This window comes from Mus musculus, chromosome 15 (assembly GCF_000001635.26).
Source record: "Mus musculus strain C57BL/6J chromosome 15, GRCm38.p6 C57BL/6J".
NCBI classification, from domain to species: domain Eukaryota; kingdom Metazoa; phylum Chordata; class Mammalia; order Rodentia; family Muridae; genus Mus; species Mus musculus.
In genome coordinates, this window is record NC_000081.6 from 16,743,785 (window position 1) to 16,769,332 (window position 25,548).

General features: G+C 35.4%; 1 protein-coding gene across 3 annotated transcripts in view; it reads left to right on the plus strand.

Moving 5' to 3' along the window:
• The window catches only part of Cdh9 (cadherin 9), a 128,589-nt gene that overhangs the window by 15,235 nt on the left and 87,806 nt on the right, over nt 1-25,548 (plus strand). Inside the window, exon 2 of one of the 3 annotated variants that reach the window (XM_011245337.3) lies at nt 16,674-16,756. The exons of the other annotated variants lie outside the window; for them this stretch is intronic. Within the exon in view, the coding sequence (XP_011243639.1) occupies nt 16,674-16,756 (83 nt within the window). The remainder of the gene's footprint in view (nt 1-16,673; nt 16,757-25,548) is intronic. 3 annotated transcript variants of the gene reach the window in all.

The window sequence follows — 25,548 nt, forward strand, 5'->3', positions numbered from 1 at the left end:
GAGCATCTCTGCTTGGCATTCAATAAACTTCCACACTAAGTCTGAGTTAGGAATGTAAGCACACGATGAGATTGCTGTCAATACCCACCTTTGAGCTCTTGAAGGAACTGTCTAGAAATTGTGTTTTAAAAATATATGCCAACAGTGCATTTCAAAAGGTCCCGGCTGGCTGAATGAAGTGGCACTGTTCTTTCCCAGAAAAAACACACAGCGTTATCTCACTCTGATAGAGAACTAAGTTTACTTTTCTAAAATGTTAGAAAATATGATTTAAAATAGTACCCAATTTACTTATTTAACATAGCATCAAATTATTTGATATGCTTTCTAGGAAGAAATAAATCATGGTTATCATTTTGGAGTAAAGTGTGCACTGATAAACATAAGTGAATGGATTTTTCAACTGCCAAATATTTCAGACATGACATTGGACATCAAAGGATATTTATGATTTGGGTGAGGTGCAAAATTTATAGGTTCTTACTTCCAACTTCTCATGTCCCAAATCCAGTTAATTTGCCATTATGTTGTTTTAGAAACAGGGTGAAAATGATTCCTGTGGTTAAAATTTAGTCCAGGAGTAAAGAGCTGAGGTTCAAAGTCAGAATCTTTACATACACCTCCCACTTTCTCTTTGGTTTAGTTTATTTTATTTTCCCAATTCTCACTTAATGATGATAAAATATGTATGATTCTATAGCACGCTAGTCATAACACCTAAAGCAATTGTTGACAATAATAGATACTCAATTGTATTAAAACTAGTTATTAGTACTATTTTCAAATTAAGCTCCAAAGTTTCTAGTATTATCCTCGATAAATTCTGATATTCTTTTGAAAAAAAAAGTAATAAGAAATACTCTATACATCTTTAGAAGTTACCCTTTTCTAGAACAGTGGTACTCAACCAGTTGTGACTCTTTTGAGGGGTCAAAAAACCCTTTCACGGGGTTTGCCTAAGATCACTAAAAACACAAATATTTATATTTCAATTCATACTAGTAGCAAAATCACTGTAATGAGGTAGCAATAAAAATAAGTTTTACTGTAGTAGGTTTTCCCAGTAAAAGACATTGTATTAGAGAGTGCCAGCATTAGGAAGGTTGAGAATTACTGATCTTAACTGTTAGGTTAAGTAAGAAAATTAAATGTAATTCTGTCTCCAAGTAGCTGAGAGTTCATGCTGAGAGTTTACGTGTTAATATAGTATATGCCCACAATAAAGCAGGCTACTGAAGAACACTATATCATCGTGGATGTTTGGAATGGGAACAATTCTAATCATGAAAACACATTTGAATATTTGCAAAACATTGCTTATAATGGTTTTTAAAAACACAGAACCCAAAATATCATCTCCTATCATATTCAAAAACATATCTGGAAATACACAAAAAAAATACTTAATTTATATTAGCAATGAAGCAACTGTATTTATAGTGTGCCCTTTATGTAAAAAATAGGCACACATTAAAATGTTTTGTAATAATACATAGAATTTTAAAATAAGAAGTCTGTACTATAATCCTGATTCATGTATTAGAAGAACAATTTTAAGCAGAAAGAATGATTCAGTAAGTCAAAGATTATTGGAGCAAGAAGAAACCTGTCATTTGATTTAATTGCCTCATCTTAAACCATGACAAAGAGGATAAAATGACCCTGATTCTAAAACATCAACAGTGATCCAAGGTCTCTTTAGAATAGATCAGGTAATTAATGATGCTTTATCGATTTGAATCTCTATATTCTTACAGTATCACTTTAATTCATAACTATATACACATAAAATGTAGGAAATATTAATCGTAAATAACTCTAGTGAACAAAGGACTTCCATTTTTAATCAACATTGCTATTGGACTGGCTTTCTTAGAAAACATTACTGAGAGAACAGGATGAATAATAACACCCTTTCATTCATAACAGAAAGACCTGATTAGCACAAAGCTTTCCTGTGGCTTTTGAAAATGAGTGTTGGGTTAACTAATAGGTTCCTGGATTGTGCAGAGAGGAATACAACCCCAGTAAAGTTCATTAAAGAGAGTCAAGGGTGTGGGTATAAAATCCCAATGAGAGAGCTTTCAATCAACACTCATGTTTATTTTTTTTTCATTTTAAAACGATAGAAAGAATTAATATATTTAAGAATTGTATAGTTTGATAGTCATTTCAATGTTTGAAAAGTATTCTAAACTCTCAATCAGTTCTTTATCCTACAACCTATCATCTAGGAAAAGACAATTAGATGAGAAAAACTGAGATACAAAGAATGTCTGAAAGTATCTAATACTGTTTTCTAGACTTGCACAACTTACCTTTTAAAGAACTTACTGAGACAAATGTTCCCATGTTGACATTCATTTAAATCCAAATGTTTTGTCTATTTTCTAACTTCTGAACAACAGAAGTTTCTCACTATTTTTTTTTATGAAACCAATACAACTTGGTTTTCTCTAGTCGTAACACATAATAATAATAATAAAAAAATTGTCCTATCAAAGGTATCATCCCGTCTTGGGTATTCCATCAACAAGTTTATAACCTGGTAAAAAATTCAAATATCATTCTCCTAAAATTGATTTAAGTTTTAGTATTTGTTTAAAATCATGTTTCATAGTAACTACTTTTGTGTGTATAATGAAAATTTTGATTGAGCTTATTATAAGTTTCTAAAGCTATAAAATAGTTCTTATTACTACAATATCATCAATTTTATTTTTAAAAATATCAAGACATTGATACAGAGAAACTTATTAAAGGGAGTGTTCTGTTTTTCCTACAATATCAAAATTCATTTTGATACTAAACACTAATATTAGATTCATTAAACTAAGTAATTCTAATGACTAGTGATTAATCAATGACGCATGAAATTTATAACAGATACGATTTTGTGTTATCTCCTATTTAGGATTCTGTCTATTTTCATATTTTCATTTCTCTGGTTGTTACTACATTAGTATGTCTTGGATAAAGAAAGCACTCCCAGACAATTCTCAAAATAGACTCATCTATTAAAATAGGAAGAGGTTGGTGTTCTTGACCCTGTCTTATCTAGTGTGTTTGGGGGATAATGAAAACATAAGTGTGGAAGATAAGCTCACCTAAAGCACACAAGAGGCATGCCCTCTGCTTCTGTGTGCTATCTTAAGGAAGCATAGCAATTGGAGTGTCTGATAGTCAATTAAACATTTTGCCTTCCCAGGCTATTTACATGAAAATTAATTATTTACAGGCAAATTATCTTTTGTCCTTGAGATTTCCTCCTGGAATTGAAGAATTCTTTCTGATGATCTAAAGGAGGAAATTAATCTATTCACTAATTAAATTAATTCAGTTGTACGATGCCTCTGTCAGTAAAGCACTACAAAATCAGGTCTATTTGAAGTGAACCTTTATTTATGAGTTTACCTTAACTGAGCCTACAGGGAACAGACTTCACACTTGTGTTAGAGCAACCACACACCAAATTTATTCACAAGTTCTCTTTATAAATGATTTTGCCAAACTTACATGAAATATTACTTATTTCTAACCCATGGTTTGTACATCTACAGCAATGTGAATAATTAAAGGTACAAGGTACATGTGACCTAACAACAACCTCACCGTTACTGCTTTCTCTCACTCCTGTAAATATAGAAAAATAATGTGATCCATAAACCTGCAGGCATATGTTCTTCCCACTCTTATATGAGGCTTTCTTTTTTTTTTATTTCTTTTTTTTATTGGATATTTTCTTTATTTACACTTCAATTATCCCTTTTCCTGGTCCCCCAAACCTGAAACCTGCTATTCTATCCCCCCTTCCCCTGGTTCTACTAGGGTGTTCCCTGACACAACCTCCCCATCCTAGAATTCCCCTACCCTGGGGCATCGAGTCTTCACAGGACCAAGGGCCTTTCCTCCCACTGATGACCAACAAGGCCATCCTCTGCTACTTATACAGCTGGACCTATGGGTCTCTCCATGTGTACTTCTTGGTTGGTGGTTTAATCCTTGGGAGCTCTTGGGGGGGCTGGTTGATATTATTGTTCTTCCTTTGAGGTTGCAAACCCCTTCAGTTCCTTCATTCCTTTCTCTAAATACTCCACTAGGGACCCCTTGCTCAGTCTTATGGTTGGCTGCAAGCATCCACCTCTATTTGTAGGCTCTGGCAGAGCCTCTCAGGAGACAGCTATATCAGGCTCCTTTCAGCAAGCACTTCTTGGTATCCACAATACAGTCTGGGTTTGGTAACGGTATATGGGATGGATCCCCCAGGTAGGCAGTCTCTGGATGGCTTTTCTTTCAGTCTCGGCTCCACACTTTGTCTCCTTATTTACTCCTGTGAGTACATTGTTACCCCTTCTAAGAAGGACTGAAGCACCCACACTTTGGTCTTCTTTCTTCTTGAGCTTGATGTGGTCTCTGAATTGTATCTTGGGTATTCCGAGCATTTGGGCCAATGTCCACTTATCAGTGAGTGCACACCATGTGTGTTCTTTTGTGATTGGGTTACCTCACTTATGATGATATTTTCTACTTCCACCCATTTGCCTGAGAAATTCATGAATTCATTGTTTTTAATAGCTAAATCCATTGTAATAGTGTATCACATTTTCTGTATCCATTCCTCTGTTGAAGGACATCTGGGTTCTTTCCAGCTTCTAACTATTATAAAAAAGGCATGTGTCCTTGTTATATGTTGGAGCATCGTTTTGGTATTTGGCCAGGAGAGGTATAGCTGGGTCTTCAGGTAATACTATGTCCAATTTTCTGAGGAACCCCCAGACTGATTTCCAGAGTGCTTGTACCAGCCTGCAATCCCCCCCCCAAAATGGGGAAGTGTTTGGGGCTTTATTTTTATGAAGATATCGTCTTTCATTTTTCGGTTCAACTTTTGTAATTTATTTGCATTTCATGAGATACTGTTTATTTGTATTTCATGAGATTCTATATTTTTCACTGTTAGAATGCACATTTTTAGAACCTTGGTACAAGTGATTTGAGTATTTCAGGAATAATAGCTCAGGAGTACTAAGTGGGCATCTAACCTTCTAAATGTACAGGTAGACATCATGGCCAATCACATATGAAAGCATTTGAACATCTGGAATACTGCAAATGACAGGCTAGTTGGTGTAAAACATTAGCTCCCTCTCTCTTGGATAGCTCAGATTACATTATGAAAATAGAAGATGCTTTTTGTATGCCTTTCTTCCTACACACATTCCACAAAGTGAGAGAATTTGTTTACATTATCACAATCAAGGAATAATTTCATGTAAGGGAAGCTATCGTAAGCCCAAATAACAAAAAGCTTAAGTTTTACTCTGACTGTTCATGCCTGAAGTATATTATTTTACAGATGTCTCTGTATGATTTAGGTGCTTTAATATTACCCTTTAAAATGAATTATGAGTATCCAGGATTTTTTAAGAATACTATTTCTGCAGTATTTGAGCTTTAAGATATCCTTCATTAATTATCACTTATGCCTAGAACATTCAATAATGAAGAAAGCTGCCTTTATATTGTCAGATATTATGTATTAGCAGAATAATAATTATTTTATTATTAATAAATACTAATTATTTTGTTATTTCTATATTGTCATTGAAAAAATCTTATTTAAATTCAAAGTCTCTACATAAAGTTTTAGATATGTACATGTATTTGTACATAATCTTTTTGTTTTGTTTTGTTTTTCAAGACAAGGTTTCTCTGTATAGAAACCTGGCTGTCCTGGAACTCACTCTGTAGACCAGGCTGGCCTCGAACTCAGAAATCCGCCTGCCTCTGCCTCCTGAGTACTGGGATGAAAGGCGTGCGCCACCATGCCCGGCTTTGTAGATATTCTTTAAAAATGTATTGTTTTCCTATAGAACTATAACTTAACATAATTTTATACTAGCAACAAAATCATCTAAATTCCAAAAGATCATATTATCATACATTGTTTTAAATATTTATATGTATTCAGCAATTGAACTATGGTCACCAAACTATTTAAAGTTTAATATTTAATATCAACAAATATGAGTTGTGAGAAAGCATTGCCATTGAAGGCATTATCATACAGAGAAAAATAAAATTGGACTATTATTTTAAGTTCTAAAAGTATGAGGGCCTGGGAGATGACTTAGCAGGGGAAGAGGCATGCTGTATAAAAATTCTCAGAACCTAAATTACAGTTGGGTGTGCAGGACTGCCTGTCACATGTATCCCTGGATCAAGGTAGCTTCGTAGACTAGCTAAAAGGGTGAGCTCATGGCTCAGTGAGTGGCTTTGTAGGATATAGGTGTTGAATGATCAAGAAAGCTATCCTATAACAACCTGAGTTGTTTACATTCAAGCATGTACTTGAACACATAGACACACACATGTCCACATATATGCAAACATGTACTTAGTCATATATATGAAAACACACGGACATACATGTTAATGGCATATTCTATTACTGTTTTCTCACAGATTTATTTGTCTAGCCTTTATTTTGTAAATAATTTTAAGACTGATAGTTTTGGATTGAGTAGTAATGCTTACTAATTATAATCATAATAATGTAATAAATTTGAAAATCAAAAACAATTCCCTGACTTAAATAATTTAGATTTAATTATTTAAGCACTAGACCCAGTATCACATTGTGGATAATACCTTTTGATGGGAATGTCACCATTGTATGTTCATCTCCTAGACAGCATCCCAGGACAGAATTAAACACCAACAAATAGGATTCATTGCACTTGTTAAAATTTGCTAAACACCTTATGATTTATAATATTACAAGAAAAATGGATACAATTAATTTAAAAATGTATAAAACCAAAAGTCAAGTTTTGTATACATGTGAAGATTCTAGAAGGGGTCAGGATACCCACAAGTATGTACATCATAGTCAATTTCTGTTCCATCTCTGAAATTTATATATGCATATGTGTGTATGTGAGTGTGTGTATGTGTGTGTGTGTTCTCATTTATAATAACAGATGTGAAACTACATTTTATAGCTTACTACATGTTCTTTAGTTTTTCTTTTTGTGCCCTCCAATCAATTATTACTTTAAATGTTCTAGAATTTTTTCCAATATTCTTTTCTTTTTACGTTTTATGGGAAAATATTTTATATTTGTCGACTAGTTTTAAGAATACATGGCCATAGTATATTTGCAAAGTAGTTAGAAATAATAAAGAGTTTAAAAGTCAACTATGCTAGACCTCTGGGAGCTCCCAGCAACGATTGCCAAAATTCTTCCTCTTACTTGCTACATTTTCACAAGATGTCTGCTCATATTTCTCAGTGGAACTACATTCTTAATACAAATTAGATTCTTTTTGTTTCCTTTAATGCTACTCACATGGGACTGAATAGTAAATCATTAAAATAATTTTCATATTATAGCAATCTTCTAAGCATAAAACCAACTTTCAGTCACACTTATAATTACATATAATTATTCTTATTTTTATTAAACTCTAATATAATTGATATTATTAGGTATATAAAATAAATGCAAATGTACTGCCCAAACCCCTCAATCTACCATTCATACATGTTTTAGAAAATATAAGAAAACATTTATTCATAAGAAGTACTTAGTTATCTTTGTAGTCTGTTAGAGGCAGTTTGTTGTGGTGTTTGATATTTTGAGGGAAGACTTATAAATAAAGAGAGAAGCTATAAATCAAAACCATTGCTTTTATCCATATTACAAGATGATGAGAATGCTAAAGTGTTGGTTACATCAATAAAGAGTTTCTTTAGTGTCAGCACAAACACAAATATGTACTCAGTCATTTCTCTTACCTACTTCAGTTGTTATAATATTGTTAATTGATGAATTGTCATTGGATTAGAATGACAAAATCATTAGCTAGAGATGATTTTGTACCTATGTCACTACCAGCAGATAATGGCATGTAAGTGCTCTAAGCATCAATCTATGTGTGCTTAGTAAGCATATTCTTTTAAAAAGATTGCTGTAAAAGGTGGTGAGTCATTTTCAAATGCTTTTGTGTCAAGTGTTTGGTTGAGTATGTGGTTAGAATACTAAAAGGAGAATTAACCTTAAATAATTCTGGGAATCTTTATTAATGCTCAGGATTCTATACCTTATATTTTAGAATATGAATTTACTAACAGTCAACTTCCTAAGAGGAAAATATTTAGACTGTTTTATATTTTATATTTGCTGAATGTATTTAATTCTCACCTCTAATGCCTAATGAAGTTTCTTCAGCAACAATGAATGGTGCCTGGGTAAATAGACACTGTTCATGACAGGTGAATGGCTTCCCACACAAAAAGATCAAGATATAGCAAGAGGGGCAAGCAATTTCAGAGAGGCATGATTATACATTAAGGGTGATGTGTTTCTGCTGTCTAGCTTCTTCAAACAGAAGAAATCTCTTGCACTATGAATCAATGAATGTATAGCAGAAGTGTACCAGCCTTAAAAAAAATCCTTTTAGGTTGAGTAGTAGTAGATGGATATTCATTTGCCAAATGAAAGTGAAATACCTGCTTTATATGGCTCTCTTGTGCAATTCTGCTAATAATTGTAAAATAGGGTCATATTTTTAAAAAGAGTAAGCCTGTTTTCTAGAACTTTTCAGTATTATTTAATTGTCATGTGAGTTTTGGTTCTTGTGATTTCTTGTTCTGTTATTGTCATATAATTTTCTCCTACTTCCTTCCCTTGTTTGCAAGTCATTGCTAGGTACCTTTAAGGAAACCTCTTAGAGGCTAAACACAGGAAGCCATGTGTTTTTGGACTTTCATCTTCCAAACCTGCAAGGTGTATCAGCCGTTTTCCATTGTAACTTCCCAACATTAAGCATTTTGTCATGGCTGAAAGCCACATATTGAATCAAGATTGTAATGGAGTGGTATCCTCCGAGATAGGGTGAGATTAGCACAGGGCTGAAGAAAAAGAAATGATGAATGTTAGAGAAGCTAACTGTATTTAAACTGATTGGAGCATTACACAATCGATACACATCAAAACATCAAACTTTGATGTTCATTAGTATGTACAGTGTTGTGTTTCTAAAATTCAGTTAAAATGATTTCATAAAAGAAAGGGATGCAAAATATACTCAGGTATATTAAAATTCTAAAAATGTTTATTTAATCAGTGATTTATGGACCAGACATCATTGCATTGCAACTATTTGGTTTCCAGTAAAGAAACAGTTGAGGATGCATTTGAAATGTATCCAGGAATGTGAAAGGAAGTTTTGAATACTTAAGATAGAATGATAGCATTTTGATTCCTAGTTATTGATGAGTTAATACTTTCAGGCTTGTTATTTCTGTTTCATTTTTCTAGGATATGACTATTCAGCCTAGAGGCCAACATTGCTATAACACTTTAAAACTATTGCCTTCACAATTAATCATTATTATTAATACTTAATTAATAAATACAGTGTCCTCTCCACTCCTCTGCCCTTTCTTTCCAGAAAAAGGCAGGCCTGCCATGATCATCAACCAAGCTTGGCACATAAATTTGCAGTAATGTAACTTTCTGGTAAAAATAAATGATGTGTAAATCATTATAAAGTTGCCAAATGGCATATAATATGAAAGATTATGCTGGAGACTGTGTAGAACTAATTGACAACATTTCCATGGCAATTGCTATAGTAACATTAAGACTGGCATTGATGCCAAGAAATCTGCAAAGGTTTATTCGAAAGGAAAGCTATAGAATGCAAATGAAATTTTGGTGTTTTCGTGAGTGTAGGCTGAAGAGAAGAAAAATTTTACATTTTAATATCTACATAATACATATATGTATATAACTTAATACTATAATAAAATATATTAAAATATCTGTTAAAACTTAATCCTGACAACTTTATCAATATTAATTACCTCATATAATCCTTTACAAGTCACATTATATTTTCATTTTGTATTTTAAAGTGACTATTAGACCTCTAACATACAAATCAAATTACTGAATTCATATTTGAATCTGTAAATCATTTGTTTTTTATAATATACTTTAAAAATATGTTCTGAGTGTCCTAAGATGCCATCTACAGATCTGAAAGATTCCTGTACTTTTTTAGACTCTATTATCAAAAAGAGCCACATAGAGTTTCAAATTTTCTTTATTTAAACAATTTTCTCAACGTATGAGAGAATTAGGTATTACATCATTTATTTTAATATTAAAAACACTCTATTTTACAAATTAGAGAAAATAAGAAACTGAGGCAGAAAAATTAGTGTCCATATGAAATGTGTCCATTTAGCAAGTAACATAGCTAGTTAGAATCACAAGTGTTACATATTAGCTATACTTGTTTATTCTGTAACCCAACTCAAAACTATAATACTGCATCCTACCTGAAGCATTTCTCATCTTGTCTTGGTAAAGCTAAGGGAATATTAGAATGGATAATAAATAAGAACACTTAATTAATAGTCTATTAGCTTCCTGTCCTGCACTTAGTTATGAGAGAAGAACTGTGTGGTTTAAAACAATAACATATTCAGTCGTACAATTGGAGAATCAAATCTGACTTTCATGGCTTTCAAAGTTTGGTCTTTCCACTGACAAATTCTAGACCTTGGGTACATCTAATTCCTCCTTATTTGTGTCACAGTAGACTCTCTGCCATGTTCTCCCTTTCTGTGTGTCAACTTTAACAGAGTTGGTTACAGTGGGTTCCCTGTTAATGGAACGCCACCCCACTTCGGTGGGATTAAATGTTTTTAACTATTTTATTTTCAAGTAATGTCAGGAATTCATTTCTCAAAGTTGGAATCAATCATGGCCTTTAAAAAGATATAACCCAGCTCACCTATTGTTGAATCACTTTCCAATTCTGTTAAGCAAACACTTTTCTTTCCATTACTTAAAAAAAAAAATTGGGAGTCTCGTATCAGCTGGCATATGCTTCCTGTTTAGTGGTCCAGTGTTTGAGAGATCTCGGGGGTCCAGATTAACTTGGACTGCTGGTTCTCCTTCAGGGTCACCCTCCTCCTTAGCTTCCTTCACCCTTTCCCTAATGAAACATAGGACTACCAGGTCTGGGTTCAATCAGAGATGATGCACCTAACCCCCAAGAGGCTGGAGGCTGCCAAGAGTTTAGAGGTCAGGTGGGGTGGGTGTGGCGGGTGGGGACTTCCTCGTGGAAACGGGGTGGGGAGGAGGTTTGGGATGTGGAACAGTGGAGGGTGGACTTGGAGGGGGGGTCAATAAAAGCTAAAGTGTTAATTAATTAATTAATTAAAGAAAGATGTTGGGAGTCTGGTCACATAGCTCAGTGGTAAAGCCTCACACAGAAGGCCTTGGCTTTGAACCTCAGCATGATATGAAGCAGAAAATGTCTGAAAACTTCACAGACAGTATTCTGATACCTTTACTCATATGAAGTTATTTGTCCTTTGATGTGACTATAAGTGAATGTGTTTCTTCTGAGTGGAATGAGAATAAGCCAGGAAAACTCCATGTCCCTGATCTTCTCTTGGAAATCATGAAACCTAAGTGATGAAGCATCTTTCTTACCTAGGAATCATTGTAGCAAAGTTTGCCACAGCCACTGGGCCATACATCCATCTCATAATGAGTACTTAATTCAAACTTCCCTATACATTGAGTACATACTATGAAAGTGCCCAAAGAGATTTCATTTTAAGCATTCTTCTATTATTAGTGTTCATATGGATTGAAAATAAAATAAAATTCTGCTTTAATAAACATGGTGGGTTTAATTTAAAGTTTATGTATGAGCACATTATTGATTCTACTGGGAGAGTCTCATTAATAGAGCACTGTGTTAAGAAATAATGAGAACAAAATCTGGCTAGATGGGTAGCTCAGCAAGTGTGCACTCTGCCAAAGTTTGAGTTTCAAAGTTGCACATCTCTGTGGCTCAAATGAAGTCAGATGCAGCAGCTTCAATCTTTCATCCCAGACAGAGGATAACAAGGTGGAAGATGTGAATGGGAGAATTACCAGAAACTCAAGAGGAACTAGTTTATTTTATGTAGCAGTAAACAGCAGGAGACTGTGTCCTAAGCAATTGAAGTTGGGGAACAATTCCTGAGGTTGTTTTCCGACCTCCATACATGTATTATGGCTGGCACACAAAAGACACACACATACACACATACACACACACACACACACACACACACGAGAGAGAGAGAGAGAGAGAGAGAGAGAGAGAGAGAGAGAGAGAGAGAGATACACACGCACATACACAACTATGAACATATACATGGATTTCACAGAGACACGTTAAAAATAAAAATGAATGAAAATATAAATGCTTTTCATTAGCAAAAGTCATGGTTTTCCAGCTTTGAAAATATCCTTGCCAGAGCCTAAAAAGACAAAGATCTAAGTTTTTCAGGTACATCATTTTACAAAACTGTTGCTTAGAAGGCAAATTTGGCCATACATGGGACATGCAGGTTGAAGTTTTAACGTTTTCCTATTTTTCAAAGCACATAATTCATTAACTTAGAAATCATTTTATTGGTTGGCTGGCTAAAATGTACAAGATTGGACAAGAAGTATGAATGGCAGTCTGATAATGAGTAGGAGAATGAGGGGCCTTCTTCTGACACTCTTGCTAAAGGGTTGAGATGAGAACGCTTGTGTGTAGCTGTCTCAGTTCTCTCTTTTTTTATTAGATATTTTCTTTATTTATATTTCAAATGCTATCCTGAAAGTCCCCTATAGCCTCCCCTTGCCCTGCTCCCCAACCCACCTACTCCTGCTTCCTGGCCCTGGCATTCCCCTGTACTGGGGCATATGATCTTCTCAAGACCAAGGGCCTCTCCTGTCTCAGTTCTCTTACCAGAAGTACAAATAATTCGTTTGCAGGCAGAATTTAGAGCATCATGTTCATAAAGCAATAAGTACAAATATGATTATGAAGGACTAGATTGAATATATTTGTGCAAAATAATTTAAAGTCCTACAGTGGAGAACAGCTAATTCTAATTCTATATTTATTATATAAGCAGATTAAAGAATGTTAAATCCCTTTATTTGCAAAATTTTTCTCATTCTAAAATTGTGGATTACCCAATACAATTCAATAAGCCTAGAGAGCCCATAATTATGAAGACAGAGTAAAACCTGACTACTAGAATTAAGAGAAAAACTGTAGAAGACTTAAGCATGTGTTAACAGGTCACACATTTTTGATGCCCCTTGACACATAAAATTTACAGGTGTCAAATGAAGAATCTATGGGGGTTGAAAGAGCGTTATCTTACAAAAGAGAATAAAAAGTGTGGGTTTCAGAGGTTGAGAAGATTCTGGAACCAGCAACATTTGCAGCTAATGAGCTCTCAAAGGAAACATTTAAGCTCTAAAACTCAGTGAGCATTCCACCCTCTGTCTTCCAGAGTGTCCAGTAAGTCAATAAATAAGGATTATTTCAAAAAACATTGAAGAGAAACATACAAAAAATGACAGGGAGGCCCCCACGGTGAGCTGTTTATATTTAATTATTGACTCCTTTGTTAGGAATATCTGTAAGATCATACAAAATTTCAAAATTAATGTTGCCGTGAGAAAACGAGGCTGAGTTTTATCACTGGTAAGTAAATTATAGCTAGGCACATAGGAAGTGGCTCACATAATAAAGTGCTTGAGGTTCAAGCATATGGGCTTCAGTTTGAATCCCTAGAACCCATGTAAAAGCCAGGCAAGGTAGCATGCAACCATTATCCCGGTAGTGGGAAAGTAGAGACAGATGGGTCCCTGGAATTTGCTGCACAAAATGCATAGATAATTGGTTAGTTCCAGGTTTAGTGAGAGGCCCTAGCTCATAAAGGAATAAATATATAAAGGGTGAATAGTGATCAAGAAAAATATCCAATGCAGGTATCTGGTCTCCAGGTGTACAAGATACTTAATCAAACACATAAACACGTATATACACATATACTATGGTATAAGTGTATATATACATCTGAATGAGAATAATAAGCTATCATGTATTGTCACACATAGGTGACTAGGCAGTAATCATATTGTGCTTTTTTTAAATTTTGGCAAAGTATAAAAGTGCATATCATTTCTTTTCACCTTAAATATGATTTTGTGTACACAGAAATATTTATCATAAACAATACAGCAATATGTAACATATATTGAAAATATTAAGTAATGGTACTTAAATACATATACATTATATTTTTATGCCTCACTTTAAAGTAAACTTACTTTTTTATTTCTTCTTTTATTTTTTGAGAGTATAATATGTATACAAGATTTTCCTACTTTATCCCCGTATACTAGACTCTTTCATATTTAACTCTAGCTCTCTTTCCAATCCATACCTTCTTTATACACACATACACACATTTTCTATAAACATATATATATGTATATATAAAAGCATGAATAAAACCTGCTCAATATATACATATATCATTGCATGTATGTATTCATGTTGTTTATCCACTAAGAAATCCACTTAATTTGGGGAAAGGATTTTATCTGGGTAGACATTTGTCACTGGTCAAGCCATTCCCCCTCCTCAATTTATTTAGTTACTTATACTCCTTTCTGTGAGGTTGAATTCTCATGGACTCTTTTCCACTCAGTTTGGCATGTTTATTGATGTTAAATAGAAAAGTTCTTGTGTCTGTATCATTTTTTAAAATTTTTGTTTAGGTACTTTGGAGAGGAAAATATGTACCATGTTTTCACTTGCCCTGAGTCTCTGCTATTTATTGCATGTGGGAAGGGATAGACACAAGCTAGAGAAGTGAACTGATTTGTGCAATTAACAGCTAGTAGTACTGAACTGCTGATTCTCAGTCAAGGCTGCAGTAATCTGGATGGAGAAAGATTGCAAAGATTTCAATTTCTCCTCATCAAAATTGGAACAAATATTTTGGAGTGTGTGTGCTGCCTTTGTATTAAGCCAGTGAGCTGTAGATCAGGCTTGAGAGATGGGATAAACATGATCCAGCACAGCCTCTGCTATGTGTATCACCATTTGTTATCCTCCACACGTGTAAGTGTGATGAATTTATACACAAGGAATTTATTTATTTTCATTACTGTATTTTTATTGCATGCCAGGATTGGTTTAATTAAAATACTTACATACAAAATGTATATCCTTAATTTTCTCTTTGATTATTTTTTAATTATCAAACCTGTTTTCATATCACATACAAAATGTGTGCATGCATATGGAACTTAGGATCAACAAATGAGAAAACATGACTTCATTATTTCCTTTGGAAATAAAATGCTTACATATGCATAACAGGTCTTCTTCAGCTGTCCACTGGCTGGCATTTACCCAAGTGTCTTAGTCAAGGTTTCTATTCCTGGACAAAACATCATGACAAATAAGCAAATTGAAGAGGAAAGGGTTTATTCAGCTTACACTTTCCACATTGCTGTTGATCAACAAAGGATGTCAGGACTGGAACTCAAGCAGGTCAGGAAGCAGGAGCTGATGCAGAGGCCATGGAGGGATGTTCTTTATTGGCTTGCTTCCCCTGGCTTGCTCAGCTTGCTTTCTTATAGAACCCAAGACTACCAGCCCAGAGATGGTACCACCCACAAGAGGCCCTCACAGCCTTGATCACTAATTGAGAAAATGCTTTACAGCTGGATCTCATGGAGGCACTTCCCCAAGTGAAGCTCCTTTCTCTGTGATAACTCTGTGTCAAGTTGACACACACAATCAGCCAGTACAATCATGTTAATCTTTAATGGGGGAGCTGCAAACAGAGGCATGTAGCATTCTTCATTATTTGGGTAGATTATTCTGTAGGTGTAAAGTCCACTAGATCCAGAATGTCATTTAACTCTGAAGTTTCTTTGTCAACATGTATTTAATCTGTAGTCAAGTGAGAGTGATATATTGCAATTGTCCATTGTCATTGGTTTCAAGTCATTTTGCATTTTCATATCAAGTTTTGACTTTGGGAAATTGTTTTTTTCTTTTTTTATGATGTTGAACAGATACATGTCTAGAATTTAGCTGCCATGTTTCCATCTTGTTTCCTTAAATAATAGGAAATGACCTTCTTTATGACTATTGACTATTTTGGTTTGAACACGACTTTATCAGAAACTCATAGATAAACCTGCTTCATTTCTAGTTGTATTTGTGTACCTGTATGACAAGCCTTTTCATTCAGCTTTCCCAATTAAGGTAGCGATTGTCTTTAAAAGAGAGAGGCATTTGTTGAAAGTAAAATATGCGGGTCCTCTTTTAGAATCCAATCTGCTATTCTGTTTGATTAGAGAAAAAATACTGTAACATTCAATGTTGTTATTGAGTGGTACATCACGATCCATAATTTTGTGGTATATATAAGGGTTTATACTTTATCTCGAATGGATATTCCATTGATCTTTCACGTCTCTGCCCCTGACCCCCATAATATCATTCTTTTTATGCATTTTCTCCAGGATGTAGTGCTCTTTTAGCAATCTTTTTGGTACTGGCTTAGTTGCCTTTCTTTTTTTTAATTTACTATTCATGTTGTAAAATTTACTTTCTCCTATGTAAGGAATATTCGCTGGATTTAGTAACTTTGAGTTAGCACTTGCTTTCTTTAAGAGCTTGAAATACATAGTTACCTCCCACTTGGTTTGAGAGTTTATGTTGAGAAATATAGTATTATGCAAATGTGCCTCCCTTTACATTTCACCTGATCCTTCTTTCTTTAGATTTCAACATTCTCTTTGTGTGTGCTTACACGCATTGGTGCTTACACAAGTACGTGTTTACTAAGTGTCTTCCCTGTAATCAGGTATGCAAAGATTCTTTGCTACTCTTTTCTACTTGGCATTTCTGCATGCTTCCTGAATTAAAATGACCAATTTCTGTCCCTAGATTTTGGAAATTGTATACATTGATTTCATTGTTAAATAATGTTGGATACCTTTGACCATTTTCTGGTGTCCCCAGAATGCCATACAGACTGAAATAAAGTCATAGCCAATTAACATAATTATTCAACTCTACCATTTTTTTGTGGAAATAAAGGAACAATAACAGTAATTGATGTATGAAGATACTTTTAATAGTCTAAGGTACTGTTAATAGGTGATAAGTGGAGAAATGCAGATAAAATTAGATTAGTAAGACAGCCAATTAACATTAAAACAATGAAGATGTGGAAGCTGCAAATGGATAGAAGAGAGAAACAATAAGATGAGGACAGATACAGTAGCTTCATATACAGGTAGAATGAAGAGGAAAATTAGAAAAAAAATACCTTTAGACAACTTAACCCTAACCCAACCCCATCCTGTGACTCTTGTTAGATAGAGTCTTTCTAAAATGGTCTAACCAAAGAAACAAGAAACTGTGAGCAGGGCAGTATAAAGTAGTCTAAAAACTTACATGTGTAACAGTTCTGACCTTTATATGACCATCTTTGTGTGTGCAGGAGCTGACATTTTTTTCAGTGTCTCTCCTGAGAAGAGCTGCACACTCTCGATATTCCACCACTTGCCAGTGTACAGTGCAGGCTCTGTTCTTAAGCTGTGTTTCCTTTCATCCTTTCCATATATGTATGGGTATTGTTCAATAAATAGGAGCAGGATGTTTGTGATATTTAGCTTTCCGGGTTGTTTTTGATGTTTGTCTCGTAGCATGAGGACATTGTGTATGCCTCGATATGTAACTAGAGGTAGGTTTCAGCCTAGCTACACTGGAATTGGATGCCAATGAGCTTTCTATTGGTGAGTCTTGACCCCATCCCTCCAATCTTACCAGTTTCTCCTGTTTCTCTCTCTGTCCCTTCTCGTTGTACCGTACTACTCCCCCTGAAGCACTCCTCCATTTCCCTTCCAAGAAGAACAGCTTCCCCTCCCTGCCAGGATATCACTGAACATTAAAAAAAAAAAAAAAAAAAAAAAAAAAAAAAGCAATACAACTAAGCATAAACCTGCATATCAGGGCTGGGCAAGGCAACCCAGTAGAAGGAAAGGGGTCCCTAAAAGCAGACAAAAGAGTCAGAGATGCATCCACTGACTTAGGAATTCAACAAAAACTCTATGCTAACAATCATAACATATATGCATAGGACCTAGGTCAGACCCGTGCAGGCTCTGCTTTGCTGCGTCAGTCATTGTGAGCTCCTGGGAAATCTACTTAGTTGATGTTTGTGGGGCATGCCCTTCTGGTGCCCTTGACCCCTCTAGATACTACAATTCTTCTTTTCCCCTTTTCTACAGGGTTCTCCAAGTTCCAAGGGGAGGTGCCAAATGGAGATCTCCAATTTGTACTTCTTGACTTGGCTCTGTCTCTGACTCTCTCTCTCTCTCTCTCTCTCTCTCTCTCTCTCTCTCTCTCTCTCTCTCTCTCTCCCCTCTCAGCAACCTGTCAAAACCAGAGTTAAACTAACCTACTACGTCAAGCCCTGAGTATTCCAACAACTCAGAAGCACATGAGGCAGAACTTAAAATGAACTTTGTGAAGACTGAGGCCCTAAAACAGAGTATGAATAAATCCCTCAAACAGATCGAGGACAGGACAACAAATAATTGGAGGAAACTAACAAGGCTCTCTACTTTTGAGGGTTTCTCTTCATCCTGAAGCTTCCTTGAGTCTCATTGTTTGCTACGGCTCAGCCCGGCTCCCATCACAAAGAACGTGTCTCAATTTGATTACTTTGGTTCAACTTTGACTTATATTGTTATTATTCTTTAGACACTTGTTTGTGTTGGAAAGGCAGATAGAAAGTGTGTGGCTCTGGATGGGGGAGGAGATCAGAAGGAACTGTGAAGAGCAGAAGGAGAAACCATAATGATAATATATTATACTCAAAAAATCTATTTGCAGCTAAAAGAGCAAATATATTTTAATGTAAAAATACAAGTATTAAGTGCTGCTGAATCAGATCTTATCTTCGCTAGCAAGGTCTTCTGCGAGCCAAGATTTAGAGAGAGACATTTTGGACTTTCTGTCTGTTCTCAGACAGGCCTGTGCATGGAAAAAAGACCATCATGTTAGTATAAGTCCTGGAAAATGGCTTTCCTCTAAGTTTGAGGCTATTATGGCGCACATATTTAATGAGTGTCAGACAAGGCAGCATTGCCCAGAAATACATACATATATAAATACATAACAAACATACAATAAAAAAAAATAAGTAAAATGGCCTCTTGCTGCCACAGTCATTGAGACAAGAGCAGAAAGGATTTTACCCTCTTATGTATGGTATCTATCATAAATCTACTAACTGACATTGCTGGATGTGCCCCTGGAATCAAATCACTGGAGTTTATTGTTGCTGCTTGCCCTGTTTTTTGTTTGTTGTCTATCTCCCCCGCCCAAAAACAACCACATTTGTGGTTGTTTCAGGCTCTCCCCCACTCCCCTACCTCTCTCCCTCTGTCTCACTTAACTTATCTGAGGCTTTTTCTTAAGCAAGAGCTGCAAAACTCCGCAGTTTCTCTCAGCTCCCAGTAGGATAAAATCATTCCCTAATTGGGACTGAGCTCATGTAGCTGAACCCAAAGAACCTTCTGTTTCTTTCTCTATCATTTTCTTTCGTTCTTAGCCAACCAGAGTAGTGTTTTTCCATCACCACACCCGTCATAGGATGGCTCTTCTACAACTATTCCTGGTCTATTCCCTGAAGATTCTAACACTTGGCATGTGGGTGTCATCCGCCATCTTCTAACTTGTGAGTGTTCAGTGAGAAGTAGTTGCTGGAGAGTGACTCATGTGGTGTAGTCATTAACTTGGAGCTGACAGACTCTGATGTTCATTTCTGACACTGAAAGCTGAAATGAAGCCACAGGCTGAAAAAAAAATGCATTTATAGCTTTTCTCTGCTGATTAAAACTTTGACACACAAATGTAAGTTCCTCTTTCATTTGCTCAGAAGATGAAATATCATTTAGCAAATGACTTCTAATGCTAATGTTTTCTTCAGAGACGGGGCACAGAGATGGGGCACAGTTTGTTTCAGAATGACTGCAGATTATTTGGTTAAAATGTAAATTCCCTTAGACATCTAGATGATGCCCACAAAGCAGGTATTTCACTTTCCTTTGGCAAATGAGTACCTAGCTACCCATCTTCCATGGTTTACTAAAAAGGGGTTTTCCAAAGATTAGCATAGGTTACTCACCTCCTCCTATGTTTTATTCTTGTTTTTCTTTTTATTTTGTACTCTAGACATGCTGATATCAGTGTCTAATAAATTTCTTCTCCCATCTACCCCTCTTACTTTGGATCTCATCTCCAACCCCAGGCCTGCTTGCTACCAGAGCCTCTGGTTGCTACAGCAACCAGGCAGGATGGGTCTAGAGTAACCATTCCAGTCACCTTGTCTAATTTCTTTCCCCTGATACTGATGCCAATTATTTCCAGTTTTCCACTCATCTTAGTGGAATGCTCTGAGAAAGCAGACACAATGTTCCAGTGAAATATGTGAAAAGGTTTTAAATTAAGAGTATTTATATTTCAAAGAAGTATATAGATGTTGTGCTACAGGGTCCATAAACATGCTTTAGCTAAGCCTATTTTTAAAAGTGTTTAATGGTTCTAGTGCATATGTAGCATAGGGTGGCATTGTTGGGCATCAATGGGAGGAGAAGCCCTTTGTCCTATGAAGACTCAATGCCCCAGTGTAGAGGAATGCCAGGGGAGTCAGGAGTGGGTGAGAGGAGAGTGGAGCACCCTCATAGAAGCATGAGGAAGAGGAATGGGATACGGATATGGGGCTTCTGGAGGGAAAATCTGGAAAGAGGATAACATTTGAAATGTAAATAAATAAAATATCTAATAAAAACAATCTCTAAAGTTTCAGTAACCACTTGGTAAACTACCAAGTTTTAGGGATTTTCATGTACATTGATAAATGGCATTGAAGCAAAACCACATAGGCTTTATTCTTGTCTCTAAATTATTCAAATAATTAATATGGTTATGGTTTAAGTCAGGAACTATATTCATCCCGTTACCGCCTTAACAAATTGACTATTGTCCTTGATATTGACTTTTTAAAAACTAGATTGTGTGACTATTTTATCTGGGATAGTTTGTCATTAATCAAACTCTATAAACTCTACAAACTCTAATTGAATGTTAATTCCTTTGTTTCCTCAACCTCCACTCTGCTGGTATTATATAATTATTGAATTATGATTTCAATTATTCCTGTGTTTAATAAGTAATTATTAAACGAATTGATGGGACAAATCCTCATCTGATTTTGCTTATCATTGAGATGATTAGTGTTAATTCTCAAGGACATAGTATAGAATCACCTAGGAGACAATTTTGAGGTAAGCTAGGAGAAGGGTATGACTTGAGATATTATCTAGTCTGTATTAGACTCTGGGTACCACTATTTGGTTAAGAGAGGTAAGAAGTTCCTGGCACAGCTCGTGAATCTATCTATTAGCCCAGGACACTGAACTGTGTGAAAGGAAAAAAAGTAATCTGAGCATGTTCATTCACTACATTCTGCTTTCCAATTATGGCACAATGTGGCCAGCTGTTTCAAGTTCCTGATAGTTTTTCTAGCCAAGGTAGACTAAACTATGAACCATAATCTATAACAAGACCTTCATTCCCAAGATGCTTTTGTCAGTGAACTTAATTACATCAACAGAAAAAGCAACTAAGAAAATTGTGAAAGAGAGAACTTACTATGAGTTCAAAAACTCCAGATTCCTTTAACAATTTGCTTTCACTGTATTATCCATGTTCATTTACTTTTAGTTACATCTGCTTCACTTCAAAGTCCTCTCCCAACCCCCACTAGACTCACTTTCCCCAATCTTCAACCACAGTTTGCTTGGTCTTCTTGGGAATGCTGCTATCATTTGAAGTTTCTCCCACCATTTTGCTAAAATGTCACCATAATTGAGAAGTTCTTTTCCACATAATAATACTGAAAATAATGTGCAACCGTTGTCTGCACATAATTTTATATTGTAACATTTAACACAATTTAATTTCCTAGGTTAGGATAACTTTTAATATAGATTCCATTTTACTAAAATTGAGAATTTATGTCATAGTTTTCTAAAACATTTAACCTATTCTCCATATTACTAGTTGTTGCAATAAAACAATGCATTCCATACACTTAATGAAATAATGTACAAAACTACTATCAAGAACCTTGTGTATTAGTGCTTACTTGGTTAATATTTAGTATAACTTTCTCCTTTAGGATTTTATCCAGGCTACCACATTTTAGTCATGTCTCATAAAGTTCTTCTCAGCCAGGAAAGTTTCTTGGACATTCCTTATTAATAAAGACCTTGGAAGTTTTGAGAAGGTCTGGTCTGATAGTGATAGTGGATGCTCCTTCATCACAATTTGTGTGATGTTACTTGCAAGCAAGACTGTGCTGGGTATGAGCTAGTGTGAGGAACATTACAAAGGGAAAAATGCATTTCTTCACGCTGTTTGAAGGGTACATACTTTAACATCACAGCTATTGATCTCAGGGCCTCATTGTGGTGTTGTTTGTGATTTTCTAGAATAGGATTATGGCTCTCACACAATTTTCATTTCACTTCTTGTAGAAGGGAAGTACTCTGTCTCATTTTTTAAAAAGCTTGAAGACAGGTTCTTCCTCATAATGGCAAAATATAGACATAAATTATTTGGCAGATACACTTTTGAAGACATTTCTTTACAAAATAATTAATTGAATCAATCACTCATGTTTATAATGGTAAAATCTATAAGTATAAAATATAGTGTTACTTGTTATATTATAAAACACTATTCTTTATGTTGTAAAAGATGTTTTACTTAGGCAATTAGTAATCAATAAACTTATATACAGAATCACAGTAGTTTTTGCATGGTGTGTGTGTGTGTGTGTGTGTGTGTGTGTGTATTAAATACTGTTTTATCATACGGGAATACAAAGCATTGAAACTCAACCTGTGTATTTTTCTTATTTGGTCCTGGAACTGGTCATTTTTCTCTGACAATACCATTTTATTTTATTGAATTATATTTAGTTGAATGCAATCCATGATACAAGTTGGTTCATTAGTAACTGTTGAAATTCCTTTAGGATGTCCCTTTGACAAATCAAAGAATATGTATATTTATGAAGAGATATATGCAGATATACACATTTCTACATTTTAAAATGGCTAATTACATGATTCCTATTGCAGGGAGTAATTTAAAACTTGTTTTGGAACCTCATGTGTTAACTTTGGATTTATCATTTCTGTTTTATCTATGAGTTTCATCAAGATTAAAAAAATACTGGGATCAGAAGGGAACCTGATCTGGTATTGGGTGAGAGAAAAGGACTGAAGCCCTGAGGGGCAGCAGAAAGAATGGAAACAGGCAACCTCAGGGAACAGGAGGTTGGGAGAACCCTACAGAATGCACCAGTGACCTGGGAGGTGAGAGATTCTCAGGAATAAAGGGAGGGAGGGACCTTAGATGAAATGCCCTACAGTAGGGAGAGGGAACTATAGAGCCCACCTCCAGCAGGAAGACAAGGCATCAAGTGAAGAATGGGGCATCAAGTTGCCACCCCACAGTCACATCTCTGACCCACAATTGTTCCTGTCTGAAAGAATTGCAGGGATGGAAATGGAGAGGAACCTAAGGAAAAGATGGTCCAGCAATAGGCCCAAAGTGGGATCCAGCTCAAGGGGAAGTTTCAAGGCCTGACACTATTATTGAGGCTATTGAGTGCTCACAAAAGGGAGCTATCATGACTGCCCTCTGAAATACTCAACAAGCAGCTGAAAGAGTCCTATGCAGATATTCGCACCCAACCAAAGGACAGAAGCAGCTGTTTTAGAATTAGGGAAGACAGAAACAAGCTGAGGAGAAGAGTGATCCTGTAGGAGAACCAACCAGCAGTCTCAATTAATCTGGTCCCCTGAGATCTCTCAAATGCTGGTCCACCAAACAGGCAGCATATACCAGCTGATAGGAGGCCTCCAACACACATACAGTAGAGGACTTCAGGGTCTGTGTTCACACAGAGATGATGCACCTAACCCACAAGAGACTGGAGAGTTGGACATCCATGTGGAGAAAGGCTGGGGTGGAAAGGATGTGTGGGATGGGGAGCAGTTGGAGGGTGGATGGGGGGTTGCAAAATGGAATATGGAGTGTAAAAATTAAATTAATTTAAAAAGAAAACACAAGCCTAAAAATCTTTAACCAATTTATTTTGCTGTTTAATTCTAGGATATAAAATCATCATGATGAATATTGTCAGCACAACCCCTTTAGGAATGTCTTTATTCAGTACAGTACGGAGTGTGTGTGTAATTATTTTCCAATTACAGTCAGAAGCAACACTCACTTTCAAAAATGCATGAGTTTCTTTTTCCCTTTCCGCCCTCATAACTGTGATTCTTTCATCACTTGGGGCAGAGATCAGTTCTTTCTTTAGACTGAGTCCTCTATATGTTATACTTCTAGACCTCAGCTCTGAAAGATTTTTTTCCTTTTAATTTGAATGTAATAAGCTTCACCCCTGAAATGCCTTATGTAAAACGTAATAGGTTTTGAAAAGTGAAGACTTTATGCTCTACCAATGCATTATGTTACTGAAGAGTGTCAGTAAGTAGAACTTGTACCGTGATTCACCCACGAGTCTCTTTTCCCCTTCACTGGAACCACTGCAGTCTTTTGAAATTACTGCAGTCTTCATGAATTTACCTAGTTAAGAACGCCATAGAATTTGATTAATTATACACATAGATTTCTCATAATAGAGCCAAGTCCTTAGAACACTCACTTTATATTTATTCAAAGGTTTCAGAGTCTTAAAACCCAATTTCATTTTTATCATTAGGCTATAATCCACTCCATGTGTATTTGGAAAATTATAAATCTGTTCATTTTCTGAAAGACATTTGGGATCTGGACAGATGTCTCCATATTTAAAGGTGTTCCCTATTCTTCAAAGCTCCAAATTCATTTTCTAAAATCCATGTCAGTTCATTCACAACTGCCTAGAACTCTCAGTCCATACAATCTAATGTCTTCTTTAGTCTACTGTGAGCTTCTGCATGCATATGGTGAATACAGCCACACTCAGGCATGCATGCACCACCATACATATGGAATAAAATCAATAACCATTCAAAATTATTAATGTGAATAAACATCAAGAAAAGAGATTGTTTTATTGGAGAAAATGTTTTCAACCACTGTGTCTCTAACTAGAAACAGAATTGCTGTGCTATAGATGATATTTTTACCTCCTTTAGACACTGCAATGGCGTCTCTGCAGTGGGTTAACGGAAGTGAAGGAGAATCCCTGCAGTTGTGCACCATCCAAGCACTGGAAATTTTATAGTTTTATGTTTTTATCGTGAGCAGCTTATTTTTATGTGAAACTAATTAAACACTAAGAATGTTTTATATCTGTATTTGTCATTTTTTTTTGTTTTTGAAAAGCAAATTTCACTATAATTATTGAATTTTGTTGATTTGGGTTCTTTATATAAGTATTTTGATCAGTCACTTTTTACCAATAGTTTTCTGAAGCATCATGTAATTATTTTAGAGGCGTTTTGCATTTCAAAAGATTACTTCTTACAATCATTCCTGTGAATATCGCCTGTTGTAATT